We start from the raw sequence: 15945 nt of genomic DNA, 5'->3' as shown, positions 1-15945 counted from the left end.
CGAACGTCCATTTGACGGATGCTGGCTACACACAGATGGCACCCTTAAAAGATCCAGCTGCTACAACATCTCTCTAAAGATGATCCGGACCGACAGGTTAAATTTGGAGAGTGGGCGACACAACAACTGGAACAGGACCCACAGTATACACATAAGGTTCTATTCAGTGCTGAGGAAAACTTTTATGTGAATGGTGAAGTTAACAATCGAAACCACCGCTACTGGTCCAACAGTAACCCACACTGGACAGATCCCTCCAAATGTGTTGGAACACAAAATATGATGGTGTGGTATATGGGGTACGAAGATAGTGGGGCCACTCTTCATCAATGGAAATCTAAATTCCACGGAGTATCTGCATTTGCTACATGATGATGTGTTTCCCTTGCTGTGCACTGAAGCTGGCACATTCCCTGAGTTATTTTAGCAAGATGGTGGACCACTACATTGCGGATGTCAGGTCCGAACGTTCCTCGGAACGTTTCCTGGGAAGTGGATTGGACTGGCCAATGATGTCCTCATTCTCAACCAAAAAACCACAGCAGTGACAACTGCAGAAAATCTCCAACCCCCCAAGATAGGTCTCTAGCCTAGAGGCCCTAGAAGGCATAATAATGACCGCCCTCAGAAGCAGAAGCACAGCCTCCAACTACCTGATCGTGTTACCTCATTTAATACTGCTGGCTATGATTTCTCATTTACAGGATTCAGCTGTGGCTAGCCAATCATTCAAAAAGTTGCCACACTATACTCCAGCCTGCTAGTTGGGCATGCCTGCCTATGTTTGTTGGCTCTTATTCTCATATCCTTTTTCTTATGAGCCACCTATCTGAAGTGTTTTATCCCGCTTTACTAACTACCTTTCCCCCCCCATAGGTAAGAGACCCAGTCGGAAATTTTCTATTTGACATTGTATGCAGGAGTAGTCTTAGAGGGCTTACTTCCGAGACGTGGGATCTACGAATATAAGCACCGGAGAGCAGAAGGCTTCAGACGTCTTCTGCTTTCTGGACAACCCCTTTAATATAAGAGTAGTTAGGGTTCAAGTTTGAGAAGTAAAGATGAACAGGTTATCTATAGCTTGGTTAAAAAAAACTTATTTATGGTATTTTGATGGCAAAAAGATTGCTGGGTAAGGGGGATAGGTTAGGTGTGGCACTGTTTCTACATAAAAGAATCTATGGTAGTTAATAAAAAGCTCATCTGTACTATTTTCTATGGTGTCAATTTTGCCTACTGTCTGTACAATATATAGGTGGTTACCTTACTTCACTTATTGATAACCCCACCTTGATATAGGGATCTATTCCCCAGTGTCTCATCCCCCATCCCCCTAATCAGATGATCAGCACAAAATTGGGTCATGCATTTGCTGGAGCTTTGAAGTCCTGCCACTTCAGTGATAAACACAGCACTCTTCCCCACATGGCAGTGTCACAGACTACACCTATTTAAGAAAGTTGTGTTCAGTGTCGGTACTGGCCCACCAGAGGATCCTCGGGTGGGTTCCCAGCTTTAGAACCTGCACAAACACTGACTTATATGTTGTTTCTCACTGGCTCTTCATTGGTGGGCCCCTGGATCATTTTCTCTGGTGGGCCCCAGATACCCCTGTTTAACACTGGATGTGTTGTCCCTGTGCAGTCAGATTGCAGCTGTACTATTGCTGTAAAGGGCTGCACTAAATATGGGAGTACTGGAGATTGGACCTGAAATTATGACACACTAATTTCACTGGAAAATATGTAGCTGCAATATAAAGGGTTACACATACTGCTCAATGTCTATAGGCTGTACTGCTGAAGCTACTTTTCCATCTTACACTCTCACAGCTTTTCTCAGTCTGCAGACCCTTGGGAAACAAACGCATCAAACCCATTTAAGGCTTGAATCAATTTCAAAAATGAATTAGCCGCGTCTTACTGCCTGGCGCAGGGAACAAGCTCTAATGAAATGCGGCTCTTCCAAACACTCTTTTCTTGCCTTAGTTAAAGTTGAGAAAATGCAGTTATGCATATTGTACAAAAACAATCTCAAGAACATGGATTCTCAACTTCTATTAACCTTTCATGAGCCAGAAGGGCCCCGTAAGTAAGTGCAGATAATGAAGTGACCAATGCTGTAGTTACTTTTATGAATAAATAGCTCAGGTTCAAGTCATTAAGACCGGAAATGGTCCAGGATCAGTTGCAAATGACCGCTCATTTGATCTTTTGTGCAACTGGTACAATCATCTTTATTGGCCAAACATGGCTAGAAAGGATATGTGCCACCAATAACAGTGTATTTCAATGGCTGCACAAACAATTCAGCAATCATTCGTGTGGCCCAGCCTCTTTATTAATTGAAACAAAGAAAAAGAGCAGCGCTCCATAGCACAGGTCAGATGGTAGAATAGGTGTGAGCACAATCTTAGAAGCTCTCACCTGAGTAGGTTGTGCAAAGGGAGGCACAACACTCGAAATGGCTTGTATTAGAACCGCAGCCTCTCCCCAAGTGGATCCGACTAGGATCCTAAACGATACAACATATCACCTCCTCTCCATGCAGGGGAGTTATCGGGGCGCAGGTATAAGGAGCATGCAGTATCAGGAGAAAAATTATTTATTAAAAATTCCCATGTAAAAACATTTCTTTTTCTTTTTCAAGTGTCAATCAACACAGTCCGGTTTGGAAACGCGTTGTGTCGCTTTTAATGTTTTTACATGGGAATTTTTAATAAATAATTTTTCTCCTGATACTGCATGCTCCTTGGACCTGCGCCCCGATAACTCCCCTGCATGGAGAGGAGGTGATTTGTTGTATCTTTATTAATTGTGCCTTGTAAAGGCACTTCAAGTGAGTGCCGATCTTGCTGATATCTTGCATATTGGGCCATTTAAAAGGACCCTAATAGACCCAGTGCCTTTGAAGATCCAAGGGTACAACCTCCAAATCATATGTGCAGAGTTGTGTGTTTGTACGCGCATTGCATGTTGTGTGTGTGTGCTTCTTTCTTATGCTCACATTCATCCCCACAACTCGCAGCGAGGCATACAAAAGCCCCTGTAAGAAGTTAGTTACTTGGTGGAGGAAGTGCAGTTTAGTCTTATCCAGATTCTCATAGGAGAAAGACACAGAGAGCAAACGTCCCTGCTGTAGCCAAGCCAGGGCCTGGCTTATTGCAGGACCCTTGTCCGGGACAAAGAGGCAGTCTAGTCTAAGATATGAGTGTGTTCAGATGCAGCCAGAGACAACTAGTTCTTCTACTACTACTTCTAAAATACCTACTATGCAGTGCTAAGTGCTTAAAGAGAGAAGAGTTCAGGAACACCCGAAGCTACGCTGAGAACCAGTCTAAAAAGTGCAGGGCAGTATCCTGAAACAAGAGGAACTAGCCTGGATAAGACAAAGCTACCGAAAGAGGTCTACGTATACTCTACGTATATATCTCACAGTGGAGGTAACTAGGACACCCCCGGGAACTTAGCTTCACCCAGATAACCCCAACTGGGGCTTGTATCACCCTATTAGGACAGGTCACTCGACACTGTAGGGCGCAAGGTGGTCAGACATAGTCTATACACAGATACAAGTAAATGTCTCACTACAAAGTCTTCTCTAAAGTTACGGCAGAGTACATTGCTACACTGGGTCAGGGCTCCTTCAACAAACTCTTCTCCTCTACTCTACTCAACTCTCCAAGTACTACTACAACTACCTCTCTTCTACTCGCCTTCTCTAAGCACCTCCTCAAGCACAACAATCTAAGCACTAAAGTCTATGTGAAGATTTATCTATTCTATGAAAGTGTATTGTGCTACTGAACAGTTCTACAGTAAAGCTGTTCAATTTTTGATAAGACTGGGACTGTCATCTTTCGTACACACTAGCACCCATACACACACCAACTGTACACCTTGGGTTATTTTTCCTCTTTCTGTGGGTGGCAGTACTGATAGTCTGGGTGGGTCAGTTGCCAGTCAGAACTACCGTAACACGAGCTCAAGGGATACACTACAACCCGGCAGGTCACAGACCATGTTGGGAACACAAACCGGCCATCTACAAAGCAGGTACTAACATCACAACTGTGTGCTGGACAAGCACTGGCACCACGACAATGACCATCACTAGCCGTACACCACAGAATTTGCTTCACGGTTAGCCCAACTACTGGCCGAGTACCACAGAAGTGGTGTTCACGGGCAGGATTCCAACCTTGTTGCTGCCTATTTTTGGAAAAAAATGGGTGTGGTGCAAATTTTGTGTGTCTTTAGTGCGTTTTCACGAACTGTACATTTTCCCGCCAAAGCAGGAAACTTTATTTGAAGATCCTTTGGACTAGGATTATCTGTTTCATCTTCAAATAAAGTCTGCTTTTTTGTTTCTGGATATCTAGAGCCGGACATTCTTCTTTCCTCGTCTCTGCATTTGCTGTGTGCCATACAGCTGTCCCATGCACCATCCAGGTTTCCCAGCAGAGGATCAGTGAGCTGCCTTACTTTTACAGTATTGGCATCACAGTTAGCCCAACTACTGGCCAAGTACCTCACTTTCTTGTAATAAAGTGAGAAAAGAGAAAACGAAAGGGCAGAGCGCCTCATAGGGTGACTCCGTATAGCCATAACTGAAAATGCCACAGATACAGGTTAGGCTCACCTGATCAGGTTGTGTAGATGTTATATGTCTCGATCCACCGTGTTCCACTATGGGTACGGACAAGCAAATGCAAAATCCAATATAGGACGAAAACAAGGATACGAATACTCCACGTAGATCAGATGTCTATAGGCTATTCAGCATTTATTAATCCAATGGTAACGCATTTATGGAGCACTGGGCTCCCTTTGTCAAACCACAAATGCAAAAGAGGGGTCTGTGGAGCCTTGAGTCTCAAAACACAGGAATAGCCAGATATCCCTCCAGGGAAGGAAAGCCTATTGCCAATAGTGGTTTGACAAAGGGAGCCCAGTGCTCCAAAAACACGTTACCGTTGGAGTAATAAATGCTAAATAGCCTATAGACATCTGGTTTGCACGGAGTATTCGTATCCTTGTTTTCGTCCTATATTGGATTTTACACTTTCTTGTAAAACATGGTACCAGGAGGGTCTTGTTTATGTGGTGGTAAGCCATTTCTTGTGGGATAATGAATTACCCTGCACATTCTATTTAGTCATTTTCATTCATGCTATTATTGAATGTCTTTAATGACATGAAGAACTCACCTTTGTTTATATAGCAAATGAAGATTATTACTATGTCACAATGAGAGGCTCCAGTTTACACACCTATTCCCCACATTTCAGAGAAACGAGTCTCTCTTTGGTAAGTTACATATTCATTAGTGCAAAGCTAAGGAAATATGACCATTGATTTTACATCACATATGTTTCCATGGGTCATATATGACATGTCAATCAATAAGGTGGCACTTACGGTTGATTCCAAACTTAGAATGTCTTCCACACTTATTAAGTACAATCAGCATAACAAGAAGGAAGAGGCAGGCAAAGACAGCTAGGCCCACAGCCACAGAGACCTGACAGAAAAAAACAGAAATCACAGTCAAACTATAAGGGAGTGCATTACTTATATTGTACTGATTAGTTGAGGCGGTTGTCCGGGATAAAATAACTGATAGCCTATCCACAGGATACGGCACCCGGCACTCCCACAATAAGCTGTTAATAGACTATCATGTGGATAGGCTATTAAATGTGTTTTCCTGGACAACCCTTTTAAGGGATGTTCACATTGTAATTTAGGGCCAATGCAATGTTAGGGCTATTAAAGTAAATAGGAGCTGCTGCCACTGTATACATTGGCATTGCCATTTGAACAGCTATGGATGTGTACACCAAATGTATGGGGAAATTGCAATGTGAATGCCACCTTACACAACATATTCTATACTCCAGAGCAGCACTCACTTTACTCATAGTTATAACTGAAAACAGTCTAACAACAGCTTAGGGGCAGCAGATAGATAAACTGAGAACTGTTTTGTCTTTCTACACATTGCTTTTTTTTAACAAGCTAGGTGCAGTTTTGTATAGACAACGTACAGTGGAAGAATGGTATGCACCCCCCATTTTCCCTTTTCTAAATTATGCTTTTTTGGCCTTTAGATAACTCTTTGTTATTTGACTTCCTCGCAGAATATGGCCTTGGAGAAATAATTGTAGAATTTGCTACTCACATTCTAACCTTAAGACAATATCAATAATGTATTTATGAATTGATTATTTATGTATTCATATATTCTTGTTTTCATTAAAATTAGTGGTGTAGCGTCATCTTACATTTGCCTTAAAAACACCCAATAAAGAGCCTGAAGTGTCACAACTCAAAGCCATCTTAACCAGATTAACTTATAAAGACGCTAGCCTTTTTCTGGAGTGGTATGAATTAGCCTGCAGAGTTCTGAAAATCCGTTCTGTTGTACGTACATACATATACAGACCATGTGCACGTGGCCTTAGGCTGGGTTTACACTGCATTTTTGTTTCTGTTTTTTTGTTTTTTGTTTTCATCCGTTTTATGCAAAAAAAAATAAAACCTGATGTCTTTGTGTGCATCAGTTTTGATAAGTTTTTCCATTGACATTTATTATAAAAAAAAATTAAAAAAAAGGATCAAAATGCATTTTTTTTTAGCATACACAAAAAACGTGGTTGACCACCTTTTTTGTGTACAATAAAAAAACGGATGCATTTTGATCCGTATTTTTTTTATCTTTTTTTTTTTAACGGAAATCAATGAAAAAATTTATCAAAACGGATGTACACAAATACATCCGTTTTACCATCCTTATTTTAAACGAATGAAAAAACGTAGTGTGAAGGCTTACTCCAACAAGCCACTTTGTACTGATTTTACTAAGTGTGTGTTTCCAGAACCACAGTTTGACCTAGACTCTTATGGTAAGTTAAAAAAAACATTCTATAAAGCTACAATAAGCCATATTTATTACTTAGTGGTTTGTGTTTTTGCCTCAGACCAGAATCTTTCCTTTATAAATTACCAACAAATTAACACTGTCAAAGGAGCATCAATTACATCTTCAATTACCTCTGCCCCTGTAATTATGCTGCTGTGTAAGTGTTTTGTGGTTCTATGTGCTGGTAATGGGAGGTCAATGTGTATGTGCAGCAACATCAATAGTTGTCAGGTAACAAACGTACCCCAAATGTGTTGTCCTCCACCGTCTCCACTGGGTTCACGTATGTGCTGTTGCCTCCACCTGTTGTAGTTTTTTATAAATTAATTAGTCAAATTCAATTTAGTTTTCATTATACATTTTTAAAAGAAAAACAGTGACTTAGCTTGTACTGATCAGAGTTTTAGGCTGTGTAAAACTTTAGAACTGCAATCACTATTCTGCTGGTGGGGTCCCTATGTACACACATTAGTATCATAAAATAGCTCATTCAGACAGGCACCAACTCCCAGCAGCAAATAAGTAAGAATCCATGCGTTTTAGGCATGGATTAGGACAGCCTTAAAAGGACAGCCAATCCATTTAGGACAGCCATACAAAAAGTCAATCTCATGGAATAGACAGGCATGATTCCAGGTAGTTTACGTAATGGAGAGAAGAATCAACGCGTTCCATGACCCTTACTCTTGAATATGGTTGGATTTTATTCTGACTATGCTGACTTTTCATTAACTTATGTACACATATTTTACATATACTGATTAGTTATAACCTGTATTATACTTTAAGGGTGGGTTCATGCAAAATGGATGTGCAGCGGATTTCACGCTAAAGTTTGAAGTGAACTCCGCTGCAGATCCTTCCCAGTCACTTTCAATGAGATTACATACTTGCAGGAGGATTTTCATCCCGCTGCCAGTATGTAAAAGGCAGACCCATTAACCACCCACAGTCCGGTATATACATTACTAGTCCGCGTTCTGGTTTGCTTCTAATTGGCTGAGCCGGGAACCCCCGAGGCAAGCCAGAGCGCAGACCGGTAATGTATGTAGTGGGCCATGGAGGGTTAAGGGGGCTGCCTTTTACATACTCGCAGCGGGATGACACTGTATAGGGTGCTGGTACCAGTTTCTTGTCATCTACCTAGCCTCTAGGTAGTTATGATCCATCAGCTAGACTTTTTTGTTTTGCATTTGTGGTGGTATATAATCTGTTGGATAAAGTGTGTAAAAGACATCTTACTATATTAGCAAGTCCTGCCAGTTGCAATAAACCACGAAAGGCATGTCGAGTCAAAAATTTTTTTTGATGTAACTGAATAGTAGAATGACTTACCAGATGGGGACAACGACACTGCAAATAAAAAAGAAATAACATTAATTAACAATAACATAGATAGCAGAACTATACAATTATGAGGACACCCTACATCTACAGGTGCTTATAGTATAACATAGATAGCGACTACCATTCATTCCTATAAAGACTGACCATTTATTAAGGGAATGGAGACCTCCAGTCAAGGATATATGACTAAATGAGGTTGTCTAATGCTGCGTTTACACGAAACGATAATTGGCCCGATCGTACGATTAACGATGTCGGAGTAACGATTTTTTTTCATAACGATCAGCGTTTAGACGGTACGATATATTGTACGGAAAATTTGTTTTGCGATCGTTTTGCGAATGCTTAAGCGTATCTCACACATTTGTTAAATCGGCGAACGACTGTTCACACGGAAAGATCATTTGAGAACTTGTTCAAAGATCAAAATGAACGATTTCTCGCTCAACGTTTGATCGTTCGCTGCGTTTACACGTACGATTAACACGTACAAATTCGCACGATAATCGTTCCATGTAAACGCAGCATAAGATAAAGCAATTAATAGCCTATCTACAAGACAAACTACCAATAGTTGATCAGCAGGGTGTGGACATCCAACTTCCCTGCCGACTGCCGATGAGCTGTTTAACACCCCACTACAGTGAGTACAGAGCTGAAAGCAGTTGACTATGTTCACTGTGTGGTAGCGCCGGTGTACTGCAGCCTCTGTTTATATTTACTTTGGAGCTGAGACTGCAGTATACATGAGGCTACAGTATAGATTTTAGAAAAGCCTTTTAAGGGTGCCTTCACACGTACCGAGTTTGCAGCGAAATCCGATGCGAGTCCTGGTTCAGTGAAGTTGAATGAGTCACATACCCGCAGCAATTTCATTCCGCTGTCAGTATGTGACCCGGCCCCTTTAACCCCCGCCGCCCGGAGCATACACTACCGCCGGCACGGCTGCAAGTGAGGCCCCCGCCTCCCGTCGGTCTCAATCAGCCAATCAGTGCAAAGGCAGCAACCGATGGGGACCGACGGGAGCCAGGAGCCTCACATGCAGCTGCGCTGCCGCGCAGGGGTTAAATGGTTAAAGGGGCCAGGTCATATACTGGCACTGCAAACTGCTGCGAATCGGGTACGTGTGAAGCTACTCTTAGAGTAGAAAATCTATCTGCCATGCACTTTCATTGCTCACCTGGAATGGGTTCCTCTGGGTTAAAGTCAAATGGATTATTCATAAAGATACTGTAGACACTCTTGCTGTCCTCGCCAAGGCGGTTCCTCACCAGTAATGTGTAATTACCATTATTGACGTGTGTTGGATTATTAAAATACAAGCAACCATGGATAAGGGTCCCATTTTCTCTGTACTCAAGCGGCCTTGTGAATATGTAGGTATTCATGAGCAGAGTTTCTCCATTTAATTGCCAGCTAACCTCTGGGGCAGGGTTCCCATCTATGGTATAGGGAATGCAGGAGTGATGCTGATGAATCACCTCGCCCAAGTCAATTATTACTGCCGGGACTGGGAAAAAGGAAAAGAACAGGGATAAGTGGAGTAAGAAATATAGCATAAATAAAAACAAAAACTGAATGTTCTCAATAGGGACAATAATCTGGGACAGGAAATAAAGGGTGTTCCCTAAGACTACATTATACATTATACATTGGCTGTTATCAAAACCCAACAATGAGCATTGAACAAGAGGCTGACTAAGATCAGAATTACAGATGTTGTGGGCTTTCAGACTAATTCTAGATTATTTATTCCATTTTTGTATGTTAATATAGAGGCAGCCATGAGCTGCTTTAATAGCATCTAGATATGTAGTCTGAAGCTGACTTCTATGGAATTGGTTGCATTTATGCTCTGTGTCTTGTGAAAAAGTCACTGTACAGTGGGCGATGGTGAGCTCTTTTCACCACCTATTGTGAATGGTGGATCCTGCCGTATGTATATGTCTAAATGTTAGCCTCCTCTAAAGGTCCCCCAATGCTCTATAATTTTGTCAGTTGCACCCCCTGCTTGGTTTGGGTGTGATGAAATATTAGTGCTCGACTCATTTGTTCTTAGAGAGATATGCCACCACCAGAGCTGTCTGCAAGCGGCCTACCCCTCCCCATAGTAAGCATAGGAGTGCTCAGCAATGTGAAAGTTCCTGTGTATGGAGAGGACAGGGGAAGGGGAGACATAACTGTTCGGCTGACAATTATTGAAAGTGTATGCCGACGAATTATAATCTTTTAGATTGAGGCTGGTTAATTACTCTGCAGGCATACGCGCACAAATGATTGCTGGATCATTTACACAGCCCTTCACTTATATCAACCACACATCGGAGAGGATCATTTACTTGTTCATTGGCTGATCACACAGTCTTTTACACGGGACAATTAATGGCTTATTTAGCTGATAACTGCCTGATCTAAAAGTCCCTTTACCTGTTATTGTAATTTTGTCTGTGATGATAAAGAGGAGAATAACGAAAAGTGATTGATGCAGAACAGGAAGGGTTAACAGATTATCAGGCTTAGGGTGCCTCTAGACACTGCTTATTTGTGACATTTTTATGGCCTCCAAGGGCCTCTAGGGGGGAAATTTTTCAAACTGATGAAAAATAGAATTGTCTTAGTTGCCCCTAGCAACCAATCAGATTCCACCTTTCATTCCTCAAAAAAAGGCAGAGAGCTGACTCGAGCTAGTAGCAGCGTTTTTGCTAAAAAAAAATAAAAATAAAAAAAACTTGGCTTTTTCTTTTTTTGACGTTTAAAAATTTTAGCCATTGTGAAACCAGCCTTAATAGATAGATGGAAAACTGCATGATTTTTTTTTAATACATAGTTTTTTATTAATAAAAACACCACCATTTTTTTTAACATAACATATACAAATGGGGGGAAAAACAGTTTAAACAAAATGCGACCAGCCCTATACCATGGTCAGAGCTGCACTCATAGGTAAAAAGCTGATATGGAGATTAAAAAACTTCTCTTTTTTTTCAAAGATGTTTTATTAGTGGCATTTTTAAAGTATGGAACATACATAGTGATATTTATCAATAGAAAGTTGACAAAAAAGTTGCGTGCAGGTGACAAAAGCAGTATGTTTGCATTTCATTGCAATAATAAGAGCTATTTAACAATCTGTACAGTTATATAATCACATAGAATACAATAAAGAATCATTGGAAAACCTTAAAAAAACAGTTCTAACACACAGTATCACCTCAAACATAGTTTCTGTGGCAGATATATACTAATACTATCAATAAAGCATAACAAGGTATCTTGTAATAGAAGAAACACAAAGATTACGTAAGTTGGAGTACTCCCAGGGTACCTCTTTGAGCGGCCATGCAATACCAGTCAGTGTCTTTAAACTGATTCACAATAGGTTCTCTCTCTTCAGTAGTGAAGTCATGAATTAGGAATTGTTTCCATTTAGTCATAAACATTTTTGTTGATTTTTCTTTAGTGCGTAGTATATCTAAGAGTTCCTAATGAAATATTTCCTTTAAGATAGATATTATTTCGGATATAGAAGGTATAGTGTCTAGAAACCAGTGTCTTAGTAAACATTTTAGAGAAACCAATAATGTTAGGTGAAACCCTTTTGAAGAGTTTAAATGGTTCATAGAAGTAGCAGAATTGTCTTTAATGAAATGAAAAAGATAGCTAAGAGAGAGAAGAGGTATTGCATGACCCCATGTGGATAAAAGATAGAGCCGTACTGAATCCCAAAATTCCTGAACACGTACACAGGACCAAGCACAATGATACAAATCTGCCTTAGGAAGTGCACATTTTGGGCAACTTTTCAGGTAATGAGCAGGTGAAGTCAATGGCGGATTATAATGTAGGCGGTTTGGGCGGCCGCCCGGGGCCCGAGGCTCCGGGGGGGCCCATGCCTTGCCGCCCACATTATAATGCCGCCCGGGAGGCCCCCTCGCCACTGCACTCTTGTGACCACAAGCATTGTTTCGCTTGCGGTCACAAGAGTCTCCGGCTGCCTCCGTCTGATGCGCGGCTGCCGGGGGTGTCCGGTCCTCTCCCCGGCAGCGCGCGCATCACACAGCTCCTAGTGCCGCCTGGGGCCCTGTCTTCCGGTACTGGGAGCGCACGTACCGGAAGTCAGGGCCCAGGCGGCACTAGGAGCTGTGTGATGCGCGCGCTGCCGGGGAGAGGACCGGACACCCCCGGCAGCCGCGCATCAGACGGAGGCAGCCGGAGAGAGGATCGACGGGGGAACGCAGGGTAGGCGAGTTATATTTTGTTATTTTTGTGTTATTTACTCACTGGGGGGCAGCTATAAAGGGGGGGAAAGGGGGGGCAGCTATAAAGGGGGGGGAAAGAGGGGGACCATCTATAAAGGGAGGGGGGAGAGGGCGACCATCTATAAAGGGAGGGGGAGAGGGGGACCATCTATAAAGGGAGGGGGGAGAGGGGGACCATCTATAAGGGAGGGGGGAGAGGGGGACTATCCATAAGGGGGGAGAGGGGGACCATCTATAAGGGGGGGAAGAGGGGGACCATCTATAAGGGGGGAAGAGGGGGACCATCTATAAGGGGGGAAGAGGGAGAGCATCTATAAAGGGGGAAAGAGGGAGACCATCTATAAGGGGGGAAAGAGGGGGACCATCTATAAGGGGGGAAAGGAGGACCAGCTATAAGGGGGGAGAGGGAAGGGGGGAAAGGAGGACCATCTATAAGGGGGGAAAGAGGGGGACCATCTACAGAGGGGGAAAGAGGGGGGCCATCTATAGAGGGGGACCAGCTATAAAGAGGGAAAGAGGGGGACCATCTATAAGGGGGGAAAGAGGGGGACCATCTATAAGGGGGGAAAGAGGGGGACCATCTATAGAGGGGGGAAGAGGGGGACCATCTATAACACGTAATGGATCCGCAGCGGATTTCTCACTGCGAATTTGCAGCAAAACCCTGCCCTGTAGACTTTATGGGCAGACAAACTCAAAGCGAGAAATCCACTGCGGATCCATTACGTGTGAACGCACCCATAGAGGAGATATGTGCACTCCGCCACTCTGCATAGTCTAGGTTGTTGGAATTAGGTGGAAAAAGTGGGAAGTCCCACAACGGAAATCTTTTTGAAAGACAAAAAGGTAGCTCATTTAACTTTCTAACTGCCTTCCATGTGGCAATTGGGTCTTTAAAAATCACATTTCTCTTAATAGCAGGGGGAAGTTCTGGCAATTTGGCGTGTAAGAAGGTGGAAAGAGGCCAAGGGTCTGCTAAAGTAGATTGAATGGAAATGTAAGAGAAATGTGATGTGTCTATAATCCAATCCTTGGTATGCCGAAAGAGAGCAGAAAGATTGTATAGTCTAATGTCTGAACATTGAGCACCACCTTTTAGTGAAGGAAGACAAAGAGTAGAATAAGCAATACGCGGCCTTTTTGATTGCCAAATAAATTTAGTAAATAGGACTGGAGTAGGGAGACATCAGAGTGTTTAAGCAAAAGCGGAATTGTTTGCACTGAATACAATAATTTTTCAAAACACATAATTTTAAATAAATGGGTACGACCCAATATCGAGGGGGGCAGAGATTCCCATCTCTGTAAATCATGTTTAATTTTTTTGAATAGTGGGTGACAATTCAAACCAATTTAAATACCAAGATAGGTAAGACTAGATCTGGCTAAAGAAACTCACGGGCCTATGGATGTCCTTGCATGTAAGGCAAGGTAAAGAAGTTGACTTATTTGTACATTCATTTTGTAACCAGAAAAAGAACCCAAAAATTTCTGAGTATCTTAGACAGCTAGGACATGTAAATCTGGATCTTCTAAATATATTAAGGTGTCATCGGCAAAACACGTCAATTTAATGATCTGGGAACCAACCTTTACTCCTGAGAAGATGTCTGAAGAAATAAAATGCCTAGCGAGAGGTTCCATCGCCAAATTAAATAGTAAAGGGGACAGGGGGCATCCCTGTCTTGTGCCTTTCTGGAGAGGGAAACTATCTGAGAGGAAGCCTGGAGTGTGGATCCTGGCCTTAGGAGATGTATACATCGTAGAGATCAAATCCCTGAATTTACCAAATTCAGTTAGAGTCATATCCAGCCATTCCCAACTGATATTATCAAAGGCCTTCTCGGCATCAATAGCTAATAGGCCTGGAGAATTACTGCAACGACCCCCAAATTGTACGCTTGCTTGAGCCGCCAGAATGGTTCGTATATTGGTGACACCTGAGCGTCCCTTTATAAAGCCGACCTGAGGATTACCGATCAACGAAGGCATAATCTCCGTTAACCTCATAATTTTCGCCAATAATTTTAGAACTAGATTTATCAACAAAATTGGTCGGTAAGAACTTGGGGATATCAGATCTTTACCTTGTTTATGTAAAACTTTTATATATGCCGTGTCCCCTGAATGTAACATGGGATGCTCAGTTAGAATAGTTTGGAAAGGAGAATGGGAGAGATATCATAAGACATAGATTTGTAAAATTCTACACTATAACCATCAGGACCCGGAGCTTTGTTATTTTTAAGTGCAGAAATTGTTTTAGTGAGTTCCTCCAAGGTCATTGGGGCATTTAGATCAAGAAGAGAAGAGGTGTCAAGAGAAGGTAAAGACAATGAGTCAAGGAAAGTTTTACCAGCAGCCAGATCAAGGACATCTTTTGAGTAAAGTGAATGGTAATATTGTTTTAGCAGTCGGGAGATGATAACTTTAGGATCATTTTGTACATTACCCGCTTTATCTTTAAGAGCAGTGATATTAGAGATAGATTTGCGGCCTTTAGCGAGATTTGCTAATATCTTCCGCCAATTTATTTCCATATCTAAATAGGCGAGACATGTATATAGAGAGTTAAGCTTTTTCTGAGCCATTTCAAAAGCTTGTCTGGCTGCCACCTATTGAGATTTATTATCATCAGTAGGGGAAGATAAAAAGAAAGTATAGGAAGAGCGTAGTGTTTGGGTAAGAGATAGGTATGTTTTCCTTGCCTCACATTTCTGGGCAGCCATAAACAAAATTATGTGGCCTCGGAGGACTGCTTTAGCAGTCTCCCAGAAAAGCAAGGGGGATTTTGTATGTTGTGCATTATTTGAAGAAAAGTTTCTTGTAACAATACTATATCGTCTCTAAACATTTTAAGATGCTTTAAGACAGACGTCCTCTTAGAAGGACAACGAAGCCCCTTAACATTCCAAGTAATTTATTTCATAAAGTATTAATAGGAGAGGAGGCGTAGAAAAAGGACCCTGGGAGCAATAGAAAGAATATATATGGACTTCACTTTTTTTGTATCTTCCAATGAACGGAGCGTTTGCAGACTCCGCTTTGTTGAGAAGGCTAAAAATAAACTGAAATACGGTCACAACAACCTCTGCTCACAAAATTTCTAAACAGTAAAACTTAATCTATGCACATCCCCCTTCCTCCTAAAAGGTCTAGTAATAGGTACAGGGTAACAGGTATAGGTATGGGGATGGGTAAGAAGGAGAAAAAGGCCAAAAAAAAAAAAAGGATCTGTGGGAAGATATGTATAAGGTTAAAGTACACATACAGTATTAAGCAGAATTTTCCTAAAATAATTAGCACAATATGAGGAGGGGTACTCCTTTACAGGCGGAATCCCTTAATTATTGAACCCATGAAAGACAAAAAAGGTACTCAAATCAGATGAACAGCAAAGCATCCAGAATATAAG

The 15945-nt window shown here is 41.9% G+C and overlaps 1 protein-coding gene across 4 annotated transcripts in view; it reads right to left on the bottom strand.

The window, feature by feature from the left end:
- NTRK1 (neurotrophic receptor tyrosine kinase 1) overlaps positions 1–15945 on the bottom strand; it is a 143026-nt gene that overhangs the window by 36187 nt on the left and 90894 nt on the right. For all 4 annotated transcript variants that reach the window (XM_069951318.1, XM_069951316.1, XM_069951315.1 and 1 more), the window contains exons 8-11: positions 9452–9781; positions 8260–8277; positions 7169–7227; positions 5421–5523 (exon numbers count right to left, since the gene is read on the bottom strand). In XM_069951318.1, coding sequence (XP_069807419.1) covers positions 5421–5523; positions 7169–7227; positions 8260–8277; positions 9452–9781 — 510 coding nt within the window. The remainder of the gene's footprint in view (positions 1–5420; positions 5524–7168; positions 7228–8259; positions 8278–9451; positions 9782–15945) is intronic.

Source organism: Dendropsophus ebraccatus, chromosome 13 (genome assembly GCF_027789765.1).
Source record: "Dendropsophus ebraccatus isolate aDenEbr1 chromosome 13, aDenEbr1.pat, whole genome shotgun sequence".
Classification (NCBI taxonomy): Eukaryota; Metazoa; Chordata; class Amphibia; order Anura; family Hylidae; genus Dendropsophus; species Dendropsophus ebraccatus.
Note: the sequence above shows the minus strand (reverse complement) of the source record. Positions and strands in the feature narration are given on the sequence as shown.